A 22,077-nucleotide genomic window follows, 5' to 3' on the forward strand; every position below is an offset into this window, starting at 1 on the left:
GCTTGGAAAAAAGTCACCTAAAGTTAAGTTTAGAATATAAAAAAATGCCCCTACATTGAACTTAACTGGAAAGAAAGAAAAAGCTACCAGTGCATGGGGAGTGCTTCACAGTTCTCTCTTTAGTAAAAAATATAAAGATTACAAATTTATGTCATCTCTGGGTTCTGGAGGATCAACGTGAACTCAGACAATGAGTTAATATTTATTACAATCTAAAAACCACTCCCACATAAGTTTCAGAGAGGTTGGTCTGTTGCTTTGAGGGCCAATAGACTGCTCCAGAAAACAGAAATTGTATCTTACAAATGGTGGAAGAGTCAGCATATCATGGTACAACATACTTTGTACTGTTATCACAGGCATTCTTCTGACACTATTGGAATAAGAAACAATTCTGAAAATGGCCCTAATTTTTTGCACCAGCCTAAAATATCTGAAAATATTTAGCAATTTGTTAATGCGAGAGCTAATACAATATAAGCAGAAGCACACTTAATTGCTTCAGTGGAAGTGAAGATCTTAAGGAGGAGGAAATTATAACATTATGAATCTGAAGCCCTAATTCCTAAAAATGTGTGACTGTGGGGAAATCTTTGAATGGATAAACAATGAGTCTTCCCCCAAAAATGCACATTAGTAGTCAGAACAGCATTCCTTCGCTCAAATTAATGAGTTTCACTGACCACAGAAATCCTCCACATCCACAGCTACTTTCATGGGTTCTGTTTTCAGGGGCGTACGTTTACTAAAGGTAAGTTTGTGCTTCTGCAGGAAAAAAAATAAATTGGAAAACACAAGCTGGAAAAGAATTAATATCACATGTTTAAGTTATACACAGTCCTGACAATCTTTTAGCACAGCAAAGTTGTATACAGAGAACTATAAATCTCATGAAGAGAGAAACAAGAACACAAGATCTGAAGGATCAAGCTTACTGAGTCTAGAGCTGTTGTGTTGGATTTGGATGGTTCAATTATTTTAAAGGGAGGACACTACACTGGTTTTAAGGACAGAACTGAAATGCAATTGTGAGAACACTGGAACATATGTTAGCCCTTCTTGTGATGCCCAAAACTCTTCGCAAAAAAAGCATAACTCTGTACATAGAACAGTTTTAGTAGCTATAAGCCTTTTCACTTTATTATCTCAGGAATCTAACCTACCACGAGCTAGACAATATGGGTATAGAAATGCCACTGTCACTCCAGGAATCAATCTGTTTAGCACTCTCTGAACTCTGAGGCTGGTATTCTAGCTGGCTTGTGTATAATATCTACATGCAGTCAGGAGAATATATATGTTCTCTAGCTGACTTTATCTGAGCTGTAAACACACTCATTCTCCTCCTGGCTTAAGTTAGCTACATAGAAAGATAAGAACTCTGTTTTTTTTATTAACCATACTTATTCAGGGACTCTTTTTTACATTTTATATTTACATATTAGTTTACATCCAGAAGAATAAGAATTCAACTTCCCATTTAAAAGGGCCACTTTTCCAACCATCTGAAATACAGCTACTTCAGCAACTACAGTTGAACTCAGTTGAATAGCGTTTGATGAGACAGTATTTCGTCCAAGCACTGATTCAAATGCCTTAAGTTCAAGGTCAAAAACCTATGACGATTTAGGTGACTCATATTTCAAGAGCACTTAGACCTCACCATCTCTAAAACATCCCTTACAGATTCTCACTACAAGACCTTGAGGTGCTGGACTGTGTCCAAAGAAGAGCAACAAAGCTGGTGGAGGGTCTAGAGAACAAGCTTTATGAGGAGCAGCTGAGGGAACTGGAGTTGTTTAGTCTGGAGAAAAGAAGGCTCAGGGAGACCTTATCACTGTCTACAACCACCTGAAAGGAGGTTGTAGCGAGGTGCGTGTTGGTCTCTTTTGCCAAGGAACAAGTGATAGGATGAGAGAAAACTGCCTCAAGTTGTGCCAGGGGAGGTTTAGACTGGATATTAGGAAAAATCTGTTCACTGAAAGGGTTATTAAGCATTGGAACAGGCTGCCCAGGGAAGTGGTGGAGTCACCATCCCTGGAGGTATTTAAAAGACATGTGGATGTGGCACTCTGGGACATGACTTAGTGGTGGACTTGGCAGTGTTAGGTTCAAAGTAGGACTCAATGATCTTAAAGGTCTTTTCCAACCTAAATGATTCTATGATTCTATAATTAAATTTTTAAAATCTCCATTCAAAACACCAATATGCAGTAGATTTTCTGTGTGAATCTATCTTCCTAAACAAAGGCATTTGCTATCTGCTCTGAACAGCATAGAAACATACAGTTATATTACTGATTCTACCTCTGGGGTGGAGAGAAGAAAAGAGACATTTCTCAGAAAATTAACTCTGACAGCATCAATAACAACTTTCGTAACAAATAAAATGGGCAGAGCTTTTCAACACTACTACTAATATTATCTAAGAATGCACAGCTCTGCAAAATCAGAGCTTTTGAAGTTATTATTACTGGTTTATTATCAAAGCACTCCTTTAGGAGAAAGTAAAGATATTAAAACGAATGAAAATAGAAATTAAGACACTCAGCCACTTACTAACTAGCTTAGAAATAACAGTACTCTCGCAAGACACGTATCTGCTCTTTCTGTACCTTATCTCTAGAGTAAGAGACAAGCTACCAATTTTGTACTAGGTCCTGAAGCAAACTGGCTGCCACTACATCTCACATCATCTCCTGATCCCCATCCACAGCCACTTGCACACACTGAAAAAGACAACTGACACAAATGAACACTGGAAATACTCAGTTGGAAGAGAGAAGAAGGGCAATAGCCCATTACCTCTATTTTAAATTTCTGTTGAAAAGCTTCTCCCATCCCCTGGCAATGCAATATCATCTTATGTAAGCTCTTAGCAGCATTATCTGACCAACAGGAATCGTTGGAGGTATTTCTGTTTCAGTGGTGACTGGAAGATACTTTTAAACAGCACAGAGCCAAACACTTTCCAAGCTGCTTCATCTTAGTCAAGCATTCCCAATTCAGATCTTGGAAAGAGCAGAACAACTAAAGACATAACGCTTCTTGAGCCATGGTCTGACATAGGGTTCCTTCACTGACACTCTCATCATGACATCTCCCAAGACATGGCCACTTCTCCACAGACAGTGACCCCCTGAAGCAGATTTTGCAGGATGTGGCCTGAAGCCCAGGGTCCTCCTGGTCTGCCCAACAATAGCCAAAACATGGTGGAGGAGACTATATTTTTCCAGAGTTAGGTCAACTTGTAAGCAGACCACTGAGTACAGCATTATCTTAACCCATGGATGGGAAAAGCTCACAATGTCAGATATTAAAGTTATCTCTAGAAAACAAACAACAAAGGTTTTAATACATATAATCTGAACCACTTCTACTAAACTAGGATTTGTAGATGATCTTGCTGATATGAGTAATTTTTAACTCATCATCATACAGCTACACCAGGACACTGCAAAAAGGGATTTACAGCAGCCAGAGACAGAACAAGGCTTCAGCAATAATGTTTTCCTTCCCCTTCAGCTGTGGAAGGTGAGGGACTACCACCGTATCTGGGAGGAGGCCAAGAATACTGAGGAGCCATGCTGCTGGCCAGCACCCTGGGCACAGCATAATACCAACGCCTTCCCAAAGACAAATCCCGACATTTATTTCTCTTTGGAACTGAAGCAGTTGCAGTGGTCAGTGAGGAAATCCATTGGACAGACAGCTGAGAAACTGTCCTCCAAATCTTTATCTGTGACATTCAGGCTAAAGTCTGAATAGTTTCACTGCAAGAAGACCACCGCACAGCACAGGTGGTAAAATGCAAACAGAAAAAATATTAAATTCACAAACACGAGTTATAGAGTCTTGCAAATCTTGCTGATTTGCTAATCTTGCCAAAACAACTCTAAGTGACTGGCCACTCCCCGTTCGGAGCATCCAAGTGGAGATAGGATTTTTCAGACAAGAAGAGAGCAGTACTGCCCAGAAAAAAATAAAAATCCAATAGCTCAAAATAGACAAAAATTGAAGCACTCAAACTCTTAGGCACTTGTGACTGCTTGTTGTGGTACTGTTCATTGGATTGGTTTTGAGGTTGTTTTTTTAATAATTCAAACACTGTTTCCATGCTAAGAAGCAGAACAACAAGTTTCACTGGAATGCAAACTTTATAGTTACAGATTTCCCACAGGTCACCAGGCTTGACACAGTATCAGAAAAATCAATCAAAATGGTCAGGTATTATGGTGCACATTTTTTCACTAATGCTAACAAAGAAATATTAGCAATATTGCAACTAATTGTCAGAGGAAATGAGTCAGAAAAATTTACTATGGGAAAAACTAAGAAACTATTCATTAGATTACTATAGTGAATTATTAGAACTTCTCCATCTACTCATGAAGACAATTAAATCAGACATCAAAATTAATTAGCAAAATAAATTTACATGACTTCACATTCTCTTTTCTCCCCTCCTACCCAGATATCATGTCCATAAGATGGCAGACAGAGGCTTTGAAAAATCTGGTGTATATTTTAAAGTGATCACCTAAAACTGAAAGATTAATTAAAAGGTCTTTATTAAGCATACATAAAGCCTTTTAAAAAAGAAAACAAAAACCAAAAAACAAAAAAAAAATGTTTTTTCCAGTAAGCATGTATGTTTGTGTCATGGCTGTAACAAAACATGCATTAAGTATGAAACATATGGTTTCCATTTTGTTGCCCTGGAATCCACCCAAAGACATTTTATGTTGTTAGCTTAACTGTTCTCTTCAGCTGAGAAGCTGTGGAAAATATCTCATCTGAAAAAAATCTGTACCTAATGGATAACTAGAAAAGATTTGCTAGATCTGTGTCAGACTATTAAAAAAAAAGTCTCTGAGATTGCTATTTGATTATTGAATTATTTTATCTTTAATTAGTATATATTTTTCAAAGTTAAAAAAAATCTTTAAGAGGTACGACAAATTATGTGAACAGATTATGTTGGTAATATTTTCTTTATTTAATAAATGTGTAGTGGTGTTCATGGTACTCTATAGGAACAAGGCCATCTGACCTAACAAGAATGCATGACAAAATCATTACTAATGTATCATCTCCCTGATTTTATAGATTTGAGAAACATATCTTACGCTGAAAGAGCATTGCTTTTAAGATCACTTTTGGCTAATAAACTGATTCAGAGGCAAGGATCAGTAAAAATGAGAAAAAAAGATCATATTTCTTTATTTTTAATAATGCTTGGGTTTGCCCTGATGCAGAAACAAGTTGTCAAAGAGTTGGATAAGAATTTCAAGACATCTGTTGTGAATGTCCAGATTTAAATTTTACTTATGTTAGCAGAAAATATATCAGAAAGGCTGAAGACAAAGTCACAAGGTTAAATTTTGCCATGTTGCGCTTACAAACTCATCCTCAAATTGTGAGGCTGCTAACCACAGTAACAACAAACAGGCAATGTATAAAACCTCTTACACTTTGTGCTGTAAATTATTTCAGCTATTGACTTGTTCCAGGATTTAACACGTATTTAAACTGTTAAGCCTGTTGTAGTTCTTAAATATTTATTACTAATCTTTCTTCTGATGAAGCCAATGGAAAAATAGTATCATGAATAAATTGATAAATCCAACCAGATGAGTTTGAAGACTTTACCATACTATACCATACTATGTTTCTTTATTTCATTAGTTGAGATGGTTTGGGATATGGCAGTTGAAAGCCCCCATTTTGTTACCTTAATACCACCACGCAGCTTGAGGACTGTGCCCTCTGTAAAGGGCCTGCAACTTGAAAATTCACATTGCCGATGCTCTGCTAACTTAGAAGCTTGTAATGTTGTCCTGGGTCCAGCTGGGATAGGGTTAATTCTTCACAGAAGCTGGGAGTTGGGCATAGCCGGATATTCGATACCATGCTGACGTCATGCCCGGGATATAAGGGGAAGCTAGCCGGGAGAGGGGTCTCTTTTGTGAAGCTCGTGGTGGTGAGATTTTCATTGTATCAGTGTTTCCATTGTACTCTATATCTTGTCTTATTGTTATATTCTTCTTTCTTTTGCTTTCCTCGTGTGGTATTATTAAAAATCTGTCGTTATCTCAACTCAGGAGGTTCCACTTTTTTTTCTTATTTGCCCCCATCTTACCGGGAGAGGAGTGGGGGGGGAGGCGGTGTTGCGACCACGTGGTGGTGGTGGTCCTGACACCAAGACAAATGTACAAATGGTTTCCCAAGCAATTGCAAGAATTAGCCAGTTATTTTAACTCACCTTTGCCATTTGTGCTTGGACTCCACTAGCCTTTAAAGCAGAAACTGCCTTCTGAGCAGCTGCTGGGCTGTCAAAGTCAACAAAACCGTAACCTGAAATATAAAACATATTTCATTAACGAGACAGCAGCCAGCCTATAATCACACAGCTCATACGTGAGTAGCACAGTTATTTAATATAATTTTCTTGTGGGTGAAGAGGGTCAATCTGAACTCCCAAACTCTTCATGTAGTCCCAAAAAAACAATCTACCAAAGTCCTTCAACCCTTCAACTGCTGGGGATCTACCCTAATGGAACAAATCAATTTCCGTGCCCACTCATCAGGATTTTGTCCACCGTACTTTGCTACCAAGTAGTACAGTGGTTTCCTTTATGTTATCTGGTATGTATCTTTTAAGAGGAACGTGACACCATCAGTTTATTTCCTAGAGATCACTGAGTAAAGCATAACCTGTTCATTTTTCTAAACTAAATTCTTAGTCCAGTTTGAACAAGTGACCAATAAGCCTCCAAGTTACATGTCATTTATTTGAAACTGGGAGAGGAATTTAGTTTAAAAGACACATATCTACTGCATCATAACCCAATTTTTGGTGAATTAATTGCTTCACTGTATATACATAAAAACCAGCTACATTTAAAAGTGAGCGAAAACTCAGCTTCAGTGAATTCAAGTGAGCTTTGCCCATTGTTATTACTGAAACTAGAATGCAAAAAATTCTCCCGAAAGCATTTTCTATGCCATATAATGCAATCTTTATAAGTTAAAGTAAATCCAAAGTTAATTGCAACAATTTCCATATATTTGCAGTAAATTCTTTTCTTATTCTGACCAACAATGTACAGCTAATGGATCCCAGGACATCTGAACAGCAATATACATTGGCCTTTACAGACACTGACCTTGTAGGCTGGGATTTTTAATGCAACCTGGAAGCTGGATGCTCAAGTCTCATCAAAAGGCAGTCAGAGTTTGGAAGCTACTTCCCCTAAATGTTATTGCAAACCTCATTCTGCATTTTTCAACCCCCTTCCATCCCACCAGTGAACAGCCTCAAATATTAAAGAAATCCTTCTCCAATGTCTAAGCTGGGTTAAAAGAAAACAAACAAAAAACCCCAACAATTAAAAGAATCTCTAGTGGAGTAGAAAATGGAATTATTTCTTCAGAAGGTAATAGTATTCTCTTACAGTATGCCTATACTGTGGACAAAAAGGTCATGTAAAGATAAGACTGAATCAGTTTTCAAGTCCTTAACTCGAAAAAAACAAGTCGAGCAGTCCTGTACATCAGTGCAAGCTTATTTAACCTGCCAAAAAGCTGAAGAAAGCAGCATATTGTTCTGTATAACATGTGGTGTTGTGGACTGTCAAATCCTGACATGAAACAGAGTGAATTAGCTCAAGTTTTGTGCTGCCAAGGCAAAACTAGCTTTCCATAACCAAAACTAGCTTTCCACACCCATGAACAGCCCAGGTTACCAACACCACCACACTGCAGGGAGCAATACAGATGAAGTTACACACTGATACCAAGCACATCGCTGAAGCCAGCTTTGCCATCTTCTAGATGATACATTAACTCAATTACTTGTTGCTCTGGTTAGTTGAAATCCCATTATGTGTTGGTTTTTTGTTTTTTTTTTTGGCAAGAGCTAGAGATGCTGTCAAATTCTGGTTAAATTCCAGTTAGATATCTGCATTCTGCTTATTTATGATCCTACTGCAATTTCAATGGCATGCAGTCACCTTCCCTGCAGCCTTAACTTGCTGTATATTGTAACAACAGACTGTTACTGCTTTTCACCGGTGAGATTTAAAATCTATATTGGAAAAGTCAGCTTAAATCTCTTAAAACATTAAGAGCTACTGAAGTCTTCAGGAATGGGGGGAATGGACAGAATAAATCAGGTAAGCGCTGTTACAAGTATCAATTAATTAAAATAATTGAAAAGGGCATCTTCTCTTTCCTAATCATAATATATGCATATGACATCTGCATACAACCTAGAAAAAAAAATTCTAGAAATTTCTGTTTCTCAACTGTCAGCACTCCTTTAATTGCTTAGGACAAGGAGGTATAAAGCTATGCCCCTGCGCTGCTTCCAAGTTCAGCAAAAAACCTGCAACTCGATTAATCATGAACTCTCCTCTTCTACTCCTGACTATCAGCTTTACACTCATTCATGGGCTTTACACTTATTAACATTGGTCGTATCAGCTGACTTAATTCTTTAGTTTGCTTAGCAATTATCCTCTTAGTTGTGAAAAAGAAAGTCTAAAATCTGATATTTCAGCGTCTGCTACCACACCTTGTGCCACCATGCACGTTGCTGAGATATGATCTCACCTTAATTGCAATGAGTGATGAAAATCAGTGAACTGATGTATTCAGCTTATCTAAAGGACTTCTAATATTTTTTGTCAGCTGCAATTTCTTTGGTGAAAATGAACCCTCTCTTTGCTCCCAATACATTCAATTGCATATAAGAAAACACAATCAGAGGGCTGGAACACATAATTAAGTGCTGCTTTAAACCACCCTAATCAAGGGAGCTGATTTCCACAATATATAATTTTTTCAGATGCTCAGTATGGTTGAATGGTCTTCTGCAAGCTTCCCTAGTTTCTCCAGGCAAAAGGGGGAAAGCTGCTTTTGAGTCCATTACTGTTTTTAAAACAGAGGCAAATTGCCAGCCAGCACTGTGCGCGTCAGCTTCACTCCGCCTTCACTGCACCACTGACACAGGCTGTCTGCCAGCTCCGCTGGAAACAAATGTACTGAATACACCCAACACAGGCAAGAATAAGCCTAGTTGAGGAATAAGAATCGGATGGGAAGAAAAAAGAAAAAAAGAAGTTGAGAGCACTTAAAATTCAACATTACTGTATTCTACAGAATCAGGACTTTCAGGTGAATATAATATAAAGGCAAACATACATACCTTTGCATTTGTTTGTTGTTTTATCCAAAATAGCCTTTGTGGATACAATTTTCCCATACCTAAAATGTATTATAAACACATAAGGAAAATGAGAAAAAAAAATCCTTTTACAACACATTATTTTTTATCCTATTACCCTTTACTTTTAATAAAATGGAATAACAGACTATGTAATTATATAATGAAAACTTGTACATAGACAGAAGTGACAAAAAAAGATAAACAATTTCAAGCATGATCTTGTTGTCTTCTCCCTGTGTTCTCAATGGCACAGCAGAATCACAAAACAAGTCAGAGAAAAAGTGCTTTACAGAAAATAACACAACACAGTCAAAATCCTGGTACATATAAGAAACCACATTTTAGACATAAGCTTGGACTCAGTATACATACCAGACAAAGCAGACAACCTGCCTTGTCAGTGCTAGGCTTGCTGACTAACATGGTATGACAGAGGAAAAGAAAAAAAAAAGATTATGAGAAATGTTGTCAGCATAAGAAAGTGGAATTGGGGGAAGAATGAAGTTTTGCCAGTTCACCTGCTAAATATAACTTCAACAGGTATCATTTCAAAAAGATACTACTTGAAAAGACAACTAACTCAATTTCTGCAGTGGCTGTATTAGTCTTAAAAGTTCTTCAAAATATATAAGAAGCCTAATAAATAAAGTTAAGCTTAGTTAAGAGTACTCAAATAACTGTTCTCTTGCAAAGTGATAGTTATTCAGGGATGAAGCGTATTTACAGAGTACTTTCCCCCTAAAGAACATTTAAATACATGTTTCAGTGTAGTTATCACACTTTGTGACCAGTTTCAAGCATTTTCTGTTTATTCAATGAGTTATTGTAAGGCTTCAAAGAGTTGCAAGGGGGTAAACCTGGGACACTAGCCACTAGGTGTTGGCTTCCTTATTGCATTTGAAATTGTGAGCACCCACACAAAATACAGACGATACAAAACAGAACTATCCATCTAGAGCCTAAAAATGTACAAGTGTCAATGAAAATCGGTGCATACCTAAATATATTATGCTAGAAGCTGTAATAAAGCAATAGAAATTGTGCCTACTAGTTGGAGCAGGTACTTCCTTATTAGTGCCACTTATTTTCCAAACGTCATTCCATTTATACCTTGTAAATTAAAACGTTGGAAACATTCTCCAGAATTTTTCAGAGTGCAGAGTAAATGTACATGTCATAAATCAGAGGCAAACTGTTCAAGGACAGGGACAGCACTCTTCAAGATCCACTAAACTCTTGTGTCCCAGGTTGCTTGCACCCAGCATTATAGCTGATAGCCAGCATTCTTCATACCAGACCCGCTTCCCTAAGCTTCTTAATGTGAAGAGATACATAACCTTTTGTGGTAAAAAATCCTGGAAGGATGATCTTGTCCCTGCTACTGTTTCAGTTCTTGAAAGTGTGAAAACTGGTGGTGATGAAAAACTACAGCACTGGGTACCTGCGTAAGCAAAGCAACAGCAACCCCCAGCCAGTGTGGTCACAGAGGAGAGTCAGGGGCTAGCTATGGACTGTGCTGGCCCACAGATGCTGACACACACTAGCCAGTAAACATGTGTCTGCATGTCTTCTGTACAACCACTTCATGGACCATCTTCCAATGTACAAGACCACTAGTGATTTAATTCACTGTCCTTGATAGCACAGCGCCTGCAAAGAACCAGCTGCCATGGAAGACTGCCAAGAAGTTGCAGCAGTGTGAGTCTAGGAACAATTCGGAGAACCAGTATAACAATAGCAGCTATCGCCAGGATTTCTCCTACGATTTTCCCTGTGAATTCTCCTCCCAAGTGCTAACTCTCCACTCATGCCATGAAGCACAAAAATGCAGTTTACCCCACCTCAGCCTGGGCAGAGGGATACATCCCGTCCTTTCTCTCACCATGTGATCTGGTATCAGGGGAAATTACTCTTTGCAGTTCCTCATAAGTGCTTCCTTCAAATGATGACCATCATGAAATTCTACTTCCTTCCTCCTGATTCTGCAGTCCTAATACTGCTGTTAACACAGGCTCCTGCGTTCAATTGCTCATTTGTTAGGTGCAGCTGCAATCCAGACCCGCCAGAAATCAATGAGCTGCAAAACACATCAAAGTCATGGTGCAAACTAATATGTATCGCCTGCTTACAAAAAGGAATACAGCAAGCAAGAGAAAACTTGTATTCCAAATATTAGGTCTTGCCTGAAGATCGTAATTCCTCTCAAAGCTCATGTACACCTAAATATCTTAGGCATGCTGCTGAGGCTACTCTTATGCTCTAAAGCCTGACTACACGCTTGGCGAGACTTGCTACCTAAGGCAAAGCCCACCTCCCATGTTTGTCAGAATCACTTCTATAATGATTGCTGATGGCTCATTCCCTCTCTGAAGAAATTTTTTAAACTATGCTTTCTTTTGAATTAAGTGCTAATCTTGAGAAATAACTGCTAATCTGGCTGGTGACAAACAACTACATATTCCCTACTAAGTAGGTTAATTTTCTCCCAAAAATAACATCAAATGATTGTTCAGCAGCAATAAAGAGTTATTTTCTATTTTTTTTCTTTTTGAGTGCTATTAACACATTCTGTCTTTAGTCTGAATTATCTTTGGAGATGGAAAGATGTTTTCAGCTTTGCATCTCTTTTCTATACAGCACTTGTAGCAATGTCAACTAATGTATTAAAGGAAAAGAGGGCTTGGGCAAGAGGCAAGCAAATAATTGCCAGCGTGCACTGGTTATGGGGCATGTTCAGTAACAGTCTGTATACCAGTGTAAAAGATATTGTTATAGTACAGAACACCAACACAAATGTGTATTTGGACACAAGATAAAGAAGAAACTTGTTCAAAAGCCAAGTAGGAAGATACTGCTACTTAATAGGATAATGCCTTCCACTACCCATTACACACTCTTTGTGCAAAAAATGAAAGGATAACCCCAGCTACTCAGCTGCCCTAAGAAGATCTACTGTCAGGCAACATGAATGTCAAAACACAGCACCATACCTTTGTCTTAGTGTCCCGGTTTCAGCTGAAACAGTTAACTTTCTTCACAGCAACTAGCATGAGGCTACATTTTGGATTTGTGCTGAGAAGAAGGCTGGTAATATCCTGATGTTTACAATTGCTGCCAGGACAGTCAAGGACTTTTCAGCTTCCCAGCTGTGACAGTGTCTGCAGGTGCAGGATAAGCTAAGGAGGGAGTGCAGCTCCAGTTACTCGCCTAGGATTTGACCTTACGCTTAGGACTGAGACCCAAAGTGGCCAATGGTATATTCCATATCATGCATGTCATGCCCAGTATATGGATGAGGACTCTCCGGAAGTACTCTCTCTCACTCTGGGTTGTCTCCCTCTGGGTCGTCCCTCTCTCAGGATCATGTCAGTCTCTTGGACACCCGGGCTCTTATCTCCGTCCTGGGACTCTCCTTGTTCTGGGATCACTAGCTGGGAAACAGGCTGAGCCTTTGTCATCGGGTGGTGAGCATTAACACATTGTATCACTCTTTTGTATATTTATGCATATTACTATTATCATCATTATTATTTTCAATATTATTGTAGTTTAGTTATTAAATTGTTCTTATCCCAACCCACAAGACTCTTTTCCCTTTACCCCTTTAATTCTCTCCCCCATCCCCAGGAGGGGCAAGGTTGAGTGAGCGGCTGCATGATGTTTGGCTGCCAGCCAGCATCAAAACTAACACACTCGGATATTTTTGAAGTGGAAGCATCAACATATACTTTTTAAAAATCACATTGTTCAGCAACACAGTCAAACCCAGTGCAAATAATCACCCTGACAGATTTATTACAATTAGCTAGGAATACTTTCGACATTTAAAACATCTCTGAAGCCTAATTTTGGTGACCTCCATGACGATGAAAGAAAAGGGTCCTTAGAAAACTAAGTACATCGATCAAACCAAACCAGTGTTTGTTTTTGTCCCTTTGTACATCTGCTAGTATAACGAACATACTTGCAAATGTGAGGGCGATAAGATGCCATCATAAGCATGACAAAGAATGGGGAATGAAGTAGCTTGAAGTCTCTGCCACAAGTGCTATTTTGAGTGTTGAAAGAACTTATCTCCGTGTGCATTAGGGGAGGTACAATAAGAATGAGCACTGAGAGGCTTGATAGGGGTTGTCTGGAATTAATTGTTCAAATCTCTGTCTACGATAGTTTAACTTAATATACTTCATACCACCAAGCTCACAGTGCTTCCCTTGGCAGTACTTTCAAACTGTCTCCCAGCTTGTGCTGTGTTAAGGTTTCTCTACCACCTGATATTGACTTGAACACTCACATGCCGGAAGGATCTCTGCTACCCTGGAAAGTCCTTGCCTTTCAGAGCTGCTTAGGTCCTCCATCCTGACCTGCCCAGAACCTGGTGTTGAAGATGAGAAGTGCTCTATCTTTGCCTAAGCCCAGTCCAGCTGTAAAAAGAGCATTCCTAGAGATCCTGCTGTTATCCCTCGCATTACTGCAGTGCTGTCAGAACTCCTCTGCTACGCAGAAACAATGCTTCATATCTTCTGTGTTTATTCTAGATTATTTTTTACATCTTAGCATCTTATCACTGCCCTTCACGGAACGCTCTTTAGTTCTAAGAGCCAGAATCATGCCGCAAATCCAGGCATGGATTTCATAACATATAAGTGGCTCTGAGTACATGAACTCACTATGAGGTGGAATTGTGAAAGGAAAGAGGACCCAGCTAAACAGAAAAATTTTGGTAAGGACCCAGTATTCTCAACAGGTGACCCAAAGACAAGAGAGAACACAACAAACAGGCAGATCCAGCAAGGAGGGTCTCGTGGGAGAGCAGATCAGTTAATCCTAAAATACATTGCAGTTGCTGAATGGATCCACATCAAAATAAACCTTAGACTAGGGTAAATAACTAGAACAAAAAGGATAAAACAAATACTTCCAAAGCAATTCCTGTATATTAATTGTAACACTAAGAAGAACGTGAAGGTGGGGATGCTTACTCTGTAAATTGGCTTTAAGAAAAGAAAAAACAACAATAACTTTATTATTCAACATGGTCTTCTTCAGTGCACAACATGGTCAGTGGGCACCTTGCATGTGCTCTAAATGTAGTAAATTCCTGCTTGAAAGGGAATATTATAATTCAGTATGACCTTAAATAAATACACATAACAAACACTGACTTCTGCAAATCAGTGATGTGCAACTTTTAAGACAGCAGCCTCACCTCCTAAACACAGAATATTCCATTTTGAACAGTACAACTCAAAACATTTACATGAAACTAACGGTCTTAATAGCCAAGTCCCCACCACAGCCTATCTCACTTGTAGATGATGTGGAAGCCCAACCCATTCATCTCGACTGAGACCTGAAGAGGAGGCACCTAAGCAATCAATCCATGGGAAGGCCTCACCTATGCTCCAGTTCTCAGCTCCTCTGTACCCCCTGGTGCAAAAGAAGCAAAGAAAATTCCCTGAAACTGAGGAAAAGAGTCAAGGGAGTCATGAGTAAGAGCTGACATGGAACAGCTGGCTCCCATACCTCACTTCTCTTTCAGTGTTCAGGGCATTTCTAAGCCAATAGCACAGCCAAGGGAACACAATAAGCCCCAGCAATCTCTTCTGCTCAATCTAAAAAACACCTCTGACCAGTACAAAAGGTTTTATCTGGCTCCCATACCTCCCTCTCTCTGCTGCATCTTGGGAAAGTGGTGTACTGAACTTTAAGCTCTTGCTGCCTTTTAAGCTTAGATAAACACATGGAGTTCTTGTTTCTCCATTAATCACACTTTTACCTTCCCAAAAAGAGGAATTTCAGAAAATAACTGTCAATAAAATACTGCTATAGCCTACACTAATCCTGATATTTAATTACGGGTAAATGTTCTCATATAAAAACTTGATAAATAAATTTATTCAATCCAGCAGAATACTGAGTTTGGAGAACAGACTCAAACCATATGGTTTCCATTTTTAAATTCTTCTTCACCACATCTATGCCCTCATGTAGAAGGAGACATTGCTGAGAACATTATGTGCATATTTTGTTTTCTGTTGTTGGAAGACACACTGTTCTTTGAGAAACTCTTTGGAATCAATCAGTTGCTTTATGGCCATCATGAACCTAAAGATTTGCTACTGGAACACAATTAGTACCTACCACCAAAAGCTGGATCAGTCATTTTTAGTGCATAATCAATACCACAGGAAGCTGCAGTTGTATTTTTCTTTTGTTCATTTGCATAGTTAATGGATATGCATAATCTAGCTTAGTACAAGTTGTGCTTTAAAATTGTTACACATTTGGCTAATTTGCTTGGTTCAGCAAAATCTCCTATACTAGCTTCAGATATATATGTAATTCTGTCAAACGGTCATGTAGTCTTGACACAAAGCTAGTTCCTTTCTTTCTTATTAATTGTCCCTTTGACTGTCTGGTACTTCAGAGAGAAACATGATATTTTCAAAATATCCAAATATCCAAGCAGTCCGCATTGTCGTTTTTTATTATTTTACTTGGGAGATAAATAATACTTCCAAATAAATGAGCATTCATTATTATGGAAGACAACTACTGATTGTCTTTACAAAATGACCCAAATTATATTTTGTCCATTAATGTAAAGGTAAAGACTATTTTTGATGAGTTAGGATCTGTGTACTAAAAAAAAAACAACCAAACCCTCCTAAAAACACCCAAAAACCTCCAATCCCACAGATCTTTGGCTTTACTGACAATTCAATAGTCTTACATGCTGCTGTAAATTCTTCACACGATCAAGAAAGCTTTCTTCACAACCTCTCTACCTTTAATTCTTAATTTAAATTTTGCATATTTGTTTTTTCAATTAGAATCAGTGGATAAAAGCATATATCGTCATCATGTACTGGTAACTGCATCAGTATAGTACAAACTAGTATTACTTTGTAACCTACTGAGCCAGAAGAAAAGATTATTTGTACCAAATCCAGATTTCACCGAGAAGTAATCAGAACTAGCAAAATCAGATGCAAAATCAGATATGCTATCAGCTCTTACAGTTATGTGTCCTCAGAAGAGCAGATGCTCAGCATAATGGACATGCACAGTTTGGTGAAGTGTGAACAAATGCCTTCTCAGTTTCTTGGACAGTATTAATTTTAACAGATAAAAAGTGGTTTTTTATTAATACATATTTGGTACAGGCTGTACACAAATGTAACTATTCCATAGCTAAAAAGAACCAGGAACTGAAAACTCTAATGAATTGCAAAGAGACACACAAGATGATGATTTTGGAGACTATTATTTTTCAGCTACCAATTTTGTTTTTCTTAAGAGTAGTTATTTCCTGGTTTAGCCAAGGATGAGCTGTGGGGATATGGAAGAAATGTTTTTAGAATCAGGAAATGTTTGCTTCCTCTTGCTTTGCAGAGATGTGAATAATCTCTATCCATTCCTTAGAAGCTTGCTGAAAGTCAAGGGGAAAAAGTCCTCTTAGCACCCTACAGCTATCTTTATAACATTTTACAAAGGTTTTTCAATTAGTATGCTCCTTTTTGAACAACAAATTTATTATCTTAAAAGCACAACCCACTATACAATGCCCTTTCACTTAGCACATCTGAGAAAAATTAATTGGGTTTTTTTTTAGTATCCCTGGGTATTTCAAATGTTTAAGACATATTACAGCTGACACTAAAACAGCATTCCTAACGTGGCTTTCTAGTGTGTACTAAACCAACAGATTTCCAACAATTCCCTGCAGAGGTGTTTTCTCTGTCAAACTTAAATCAACAAATAAAGTAATGGCATGTTTATTTAGTTTTACTTTATAAGGTTAAGAATGTTGCAACACATAAAAAAACAGTTATTCTTCAGTACTATGACGACACAATCATAAAAAAAAACCAACAAAAACCAAACCAACAAAACAAAACCCCAAAACGCTTCCCCTGCAAAGAGCTTTTGAAGTTGGAGGGTAAGGCTCTCTTATTCTTCCCTGGTGGCATCAAGAAGAATTCAACTGATGCTACTTTGAGAAAAACACAACAGCAGTAGAATTAAAATAATGAGAGATTTTAAGTTTAAGAATAAAATCTTTACATTAGGATTTGTTTGGGGGCATTTTTCTTAATTTAAAAGAAAAAAAAAAAAAGGCAAATTCTGAAGGATGAACCTATAACTTCTGTTCTAGGCTCTGACAAGTGTATCAGCATCTGTTGCCTCAGTTGCTCCACAGAGGATGTGAATACAGATACTTGGCCAAACTATGATTAATAATCACCCACCCGTCAGGGTGAGATTTTTTTCAAAGCCCTGAATCTTGGCCTACCCTTGTTCAGCTGCAACATAATTTTTACTACTAAACACATGGTATTTAATTTCCATTTAATATTTCATAGGCTAGCAAGATAATAATGCTCAACTTGATGGCAGGGAGACACCAAAGCAACAGCTGTACACACTGCAAAAGGAGAGTGCGAGAGCAGCAAAAGTGCCGAGCCAACCTCTTGCACTGCACAGGAGATCATCTTTCGTATTTCAGAGACAGCCAAAGATTCTCATCATCCACATGATTCTTATGAAAGCCAGGATACTAACATGCTGGTCCTAAATTTGTTGATTACGTATCTGGTTTAGCTGTAAAGACACAAGTTATCACATGCTGCGAAGAAAAATGGAATTGCAAGCAACAGAGAAAAATGATCCCATTCAGTGTCTGGTGCAGCCACTGCCCCTACAGTAACCCAACCTAACTTCTGACAAGCTGAGGTGGTTTAGCATAATCTCTGAACCATCTGCTCAGCTATCTATCAGTTCAGTAGCCTTGTTACTTTACAGTTTATAGGTTAAGCAGGATAAATAACCTATCAAACACAAACGGCTTTGCCTCTTTGACACACTTGGAAGTGTAATGTTGACTAAGTAACCATAGCTTGCTTCCTCCTAAACTGAAGGGAAAAAAAATAAAAATCACAGTAATGCATTAACCAATGTGTCTGTTCTTTCAGAAAAGGAAATTGTTCATCATCATATTTACAGTTTATGAAATCAACAGTTCAGCAGAGCTAAGTGAATAGTTCATAATTTATTTTTGTCTACACTTCTCGGAGGCTTCTCCATTTACCCATTTGAAAATTCATATGCAAAGTATTTTAAAAGGTGTGAACTACGTAGAGTTACGTTACATTTTCAAACATCTGTTTACAGGGACACAAACGCTGGCTGACATTAAAAGTGTTGTTTCCTGCCAACGTTCTACTGAGTTTGATGACCAACGTCAGTGAAAGACCACTCTGCATTTTTCTTATAAATTATGTGGCATTGGTCTTTGAGAAAAATATTTTAGAGTTGGATGGAACACAAAGTGATGTGTGTAAATTAGATTGGATGGTTTAGAAACTGACTTGCTACTATTCTACTTGTAATACAGAATATCATAATTTATATGAGGCACTCTTACAGTGAAAGCATTTATAGGAAGTTTTACCATAAGACACTGAACTGAGGATCATTCATATGAAAATTATTTGTGCAGTTACTTAGATAGCCAGAAAACATCTCAGCATTACCATAAATTATAATAAATTAACTAATGTATATTAAGACATTCACACAAGAAATTACCAGTAAATGCTACAACACTAGAAAAAAAAAAATAAAATCAAGACATCTGCCTCTCAATTCCTGCCTTACAAAGCATGCTATACTTTCTAATCTGCATCATTCAGCATCCAGTTAAGCAGAACAAACTATGGAGAATCCTTGTTTTACAAAAAGAGATAATTGATAAAAACAATATTTTAAATTCTTGGCTAGCCCATTTTTTAGTACTACAATCATTCCTACTCAAAAAAAACATAGTACAATCTACCTTTTTCTGCAGAAATTTGCCTGTGCATCTACTGAGAAGGCTATTCAGGTATACGAGAAGGGGTTACAGTTTCCTACAACTAGAAGACGGAAGAACAAAGCCATGTCATTTTAAGAAAGCAAATGGTCTCACCCTGTTGTTCTCTTATCCTAACAGTACAGAATGGAACCAAATTATGTGTTAGGGTTAGGAGTAAAGCACTGAAAAAAAAATAATCTGCATTTTACACACAACTGAAAGAAAAAACTGAAGCAATATACTTTGAAAATAAATTATAACAGTTCCTGTGGCTCCCAGAAAGAATATAAAAAATATGAGAGCACAGTTTCATGTAGCCATGAAAAATATAGGGGTTTTTTTAAATCATAATTCATTTGCAAGGAAAATAATAAAGTTCCAAAGAGGTTCAAATTAGAAGTCTGCAGTATGATTTCTACCGTCTAGCAATTTCTTTTATCCTTTTTTTCATACTGATAAATGATCACTAATCAAGACAATTATTTGGGAAGATAAGAAATTAAACCAGATGACTGCTAATATGCATTTATAAGCCGAATTCATGGCAGGTCTGCAGACATGTGTGTATTGATTTACCACTGCTAGCTGTTTTAATCTGAAAGTAAGGCAGTATTTCTACACCCAACCATAAATCTTGGCAAATTTCAGCCTCACCAGTTTTGCAGAGCCTACACTAACAGCTTGAAAGAATAAAACTATGAAGACATATGAGAGCAGTTCTTGTTATTCATAATTTATAACTCCTTTCTCTTCTCTCTGCTAAACAACACAGACCAGCTTGGAAGCATAAATTAATCTCTCTACCTGAAGACCTTTTATTTTTCAATTCTTCCTCCTCCATCCAAGGAAGCCAAATTCAGTCATTGTCAGCGTATGATGCACTGTCCTCTGTTTTGGCTTTTCCTAAGCATATTTCTTTTCTTCTTGTGGGAGAGAATTAAGGACAAGACAATGGGGAAATAAAATTATTTATCAACACTTCCCAATACTTTTTTTCCCTTTAGTCTGAACAGTATAAATCAAAAAGTGTTATTCTGGCTATAGCCCTAGCTAGTGTGAGATTACCTCCTATCTGGATAGGCAGACACCTATTAATGCTACAAGTCTGTATACTTGCAGAAGATAAATCTTTAATTTATTCTTGCCTATTAACTTTGCTTCTAGTGAAGGTTGCTAACCAAGTATTATAACCTCAGTTTAAACAAATGATGTCTCAAGTAATATGTTGGCAAAATCTTGAAAACCATTATATTGAAGATTGCCAAAGTACAAGGGCACTTTCAGCCACATCCTATTTCCTAAGCCCTGACCCATCTGTCAACTCTGAACTACAAAAAATTGTTTCATATATTGTGTAAATTACATAGATACATAAAAATACATGCATATATATGTACACACACACAATATGCTTTCTTGCATTTATCTTGTATGGAAGATGCTTGGTTGCTGGAATAATGTCTGTCATTGATAACTTTTAAAAAATACGTCAGCGTATTTTGCATGTTTTCCTTCTGTTTTTGTAATACCAAGACAACGCTAAGCCAACAGGATGAATCCAAAACCTAGAAACCTAGACTGCTGGGCTAAAACACCATCTACACAAAGATACCTATTTGTTCTTACCCGCATCTTGCACTAATTTAACACCCCATCTTGGAAAGTGCTGGCTCCCCCTCTTCTGTCTAGAGGGCAGAAGAGGGGAAAAAAACCCAATACATTCAAATAACTTCCCGTCTCTCTGAACTGCATTTTAACAGTGGTTATTTTATTAAACACTCATAGTAACATCCTGCTTCCAGTAGCTATACTGGAATTAACATCTAATTACAAAGAAACTGTAAAAATTAATATTAGAGGCTGATCCCCTTTAATTTCTAGTAACTTAACATCAATCATACTAGAACAGCACTAAATAGACAAATTATTCAAAATCACTGCTAAACCTTCCAGAGGCCTTGCCTCCTTAATAGCAGGGCATGTAGACTTGATCCCTATTTGACTCTGCTTCTCTAGTCTCAAGTCCCAGCTGTGCTTAATAGCAAGTATCTCCATTTCAATAGAGAAAATGGTTGTACTAAAGTAGTTCCCTCCAGGGGTCAAAACACTTCACAAGGGCATTTAAGTGGCTGTATGTTATCCAGCAGAAACATCAGCTCACATATTATTGATTATAACTGCATGGATCTGTTGAAAAGATGTCCGCAGTAGTATTAAGTGCTGAGATAGGGACAGAGGAGTGTTATGCATTAAAAAAATACTATCCATCTGTTGCCATATTTTAGATACATGAGCAATCACAAGGTGTAACACAAAATCTAAAGTACAACCTTCGTGGCTGATGCGTCAGGGTCATACTCAGTGACACCTCCTCAGTTTCACACTTATTAAGACAGACATGTGTGTATTTTAAATGTTGATTGAAGCAAGCAGGAGGCAGAGTTTGGCATCTGCAGTTTTGCAAAGAGAATGCAATAGGTATTTATTTGGAAATTTGCTTTTCATAGCTTAAATATACCATTTTCTTTAAAAACACCATTAGCCTGTTCTGATCCCATCACTATAGCTGATAGCCAAGTACAACTGAAGTCTTCTGGAACCACCGCACATTCAGCCTGCTCTTAGCCCTGAGTTGCAGACAGACCTGCAGTCACAGCACACTGCCGACTACCAGATTGTCATGTAGAACACACCCAAGCTGGCTGAAACTAATGTCATCCCCCAGACCTTCATTTCCAGTATTCTGTGGTTTTTTGTACAACGACTACATCAAATGCCACCACGGAAGGACAAATTCAGTGTCCCAGACTGTATTCTGGCTCGTGTCCATCAGGAAGCACTTGGATCAATGGGCTTCACAGTGAAGAACGCATACAAGGGAGGTTCATCCTGGCCTAGCAGGGAAAACTCAATCCATGAGCATCTGTGCAAAGGGGTGACTCAAGACTGGGTCAACTAGGCTCAAAGAAAATGGGGGTCCTCCAGC

At 38.0% G+C, this 22,077-nt stretch overlaps 1 protein-coding gene across 1 annotated transcript in view; it reads right to left on the reverse strand.

Moving 5' to 3' along the window:
- The window catches only part of LOC104465544 (RNA-binding motif, single-stranded-interacting protein 1), a gene marked incomplete at its 3' end in the record, with an annotated part of 44,538 nt that overhangs the window by 9,979 nt on the left and 12,482 nt on the right, over positions 1-22,077 (reverse strand). The window contains exons 2-3 of the mRNA XM_010078635.1: positions 9,212-9,270; positions 6,266-6,357 (exon numbers count right to left, since the gene is read on the reverse strand). Of these exons, the coding sequence (XP_010076937.1) occupies positions 6,266-6,357; positions 9,212-9,270 (151 nt within the window). The remainder of the gene's footprint in view (positions 1-6,265; positions 6,358-9,211; positions 9,271-22,077) is intronic.

This window comes from Pterocles gutturalis, unplaced genomic scaffold (genome assembly GCF_000699245.1).
Source record: "Pterocles gutturalis isolate BGI_N339 unplaced genomic scaffold, ASM69924v1 scaffold9403, whole genome shotgun sequence".
In the NCBI taxonomy this organism is placed as follows: Eukaryota; Metazoa; Chordata; class Aves; order Pterocliformes; family Pteroclidae; genus Pterocles; species Pterocles gutturalis.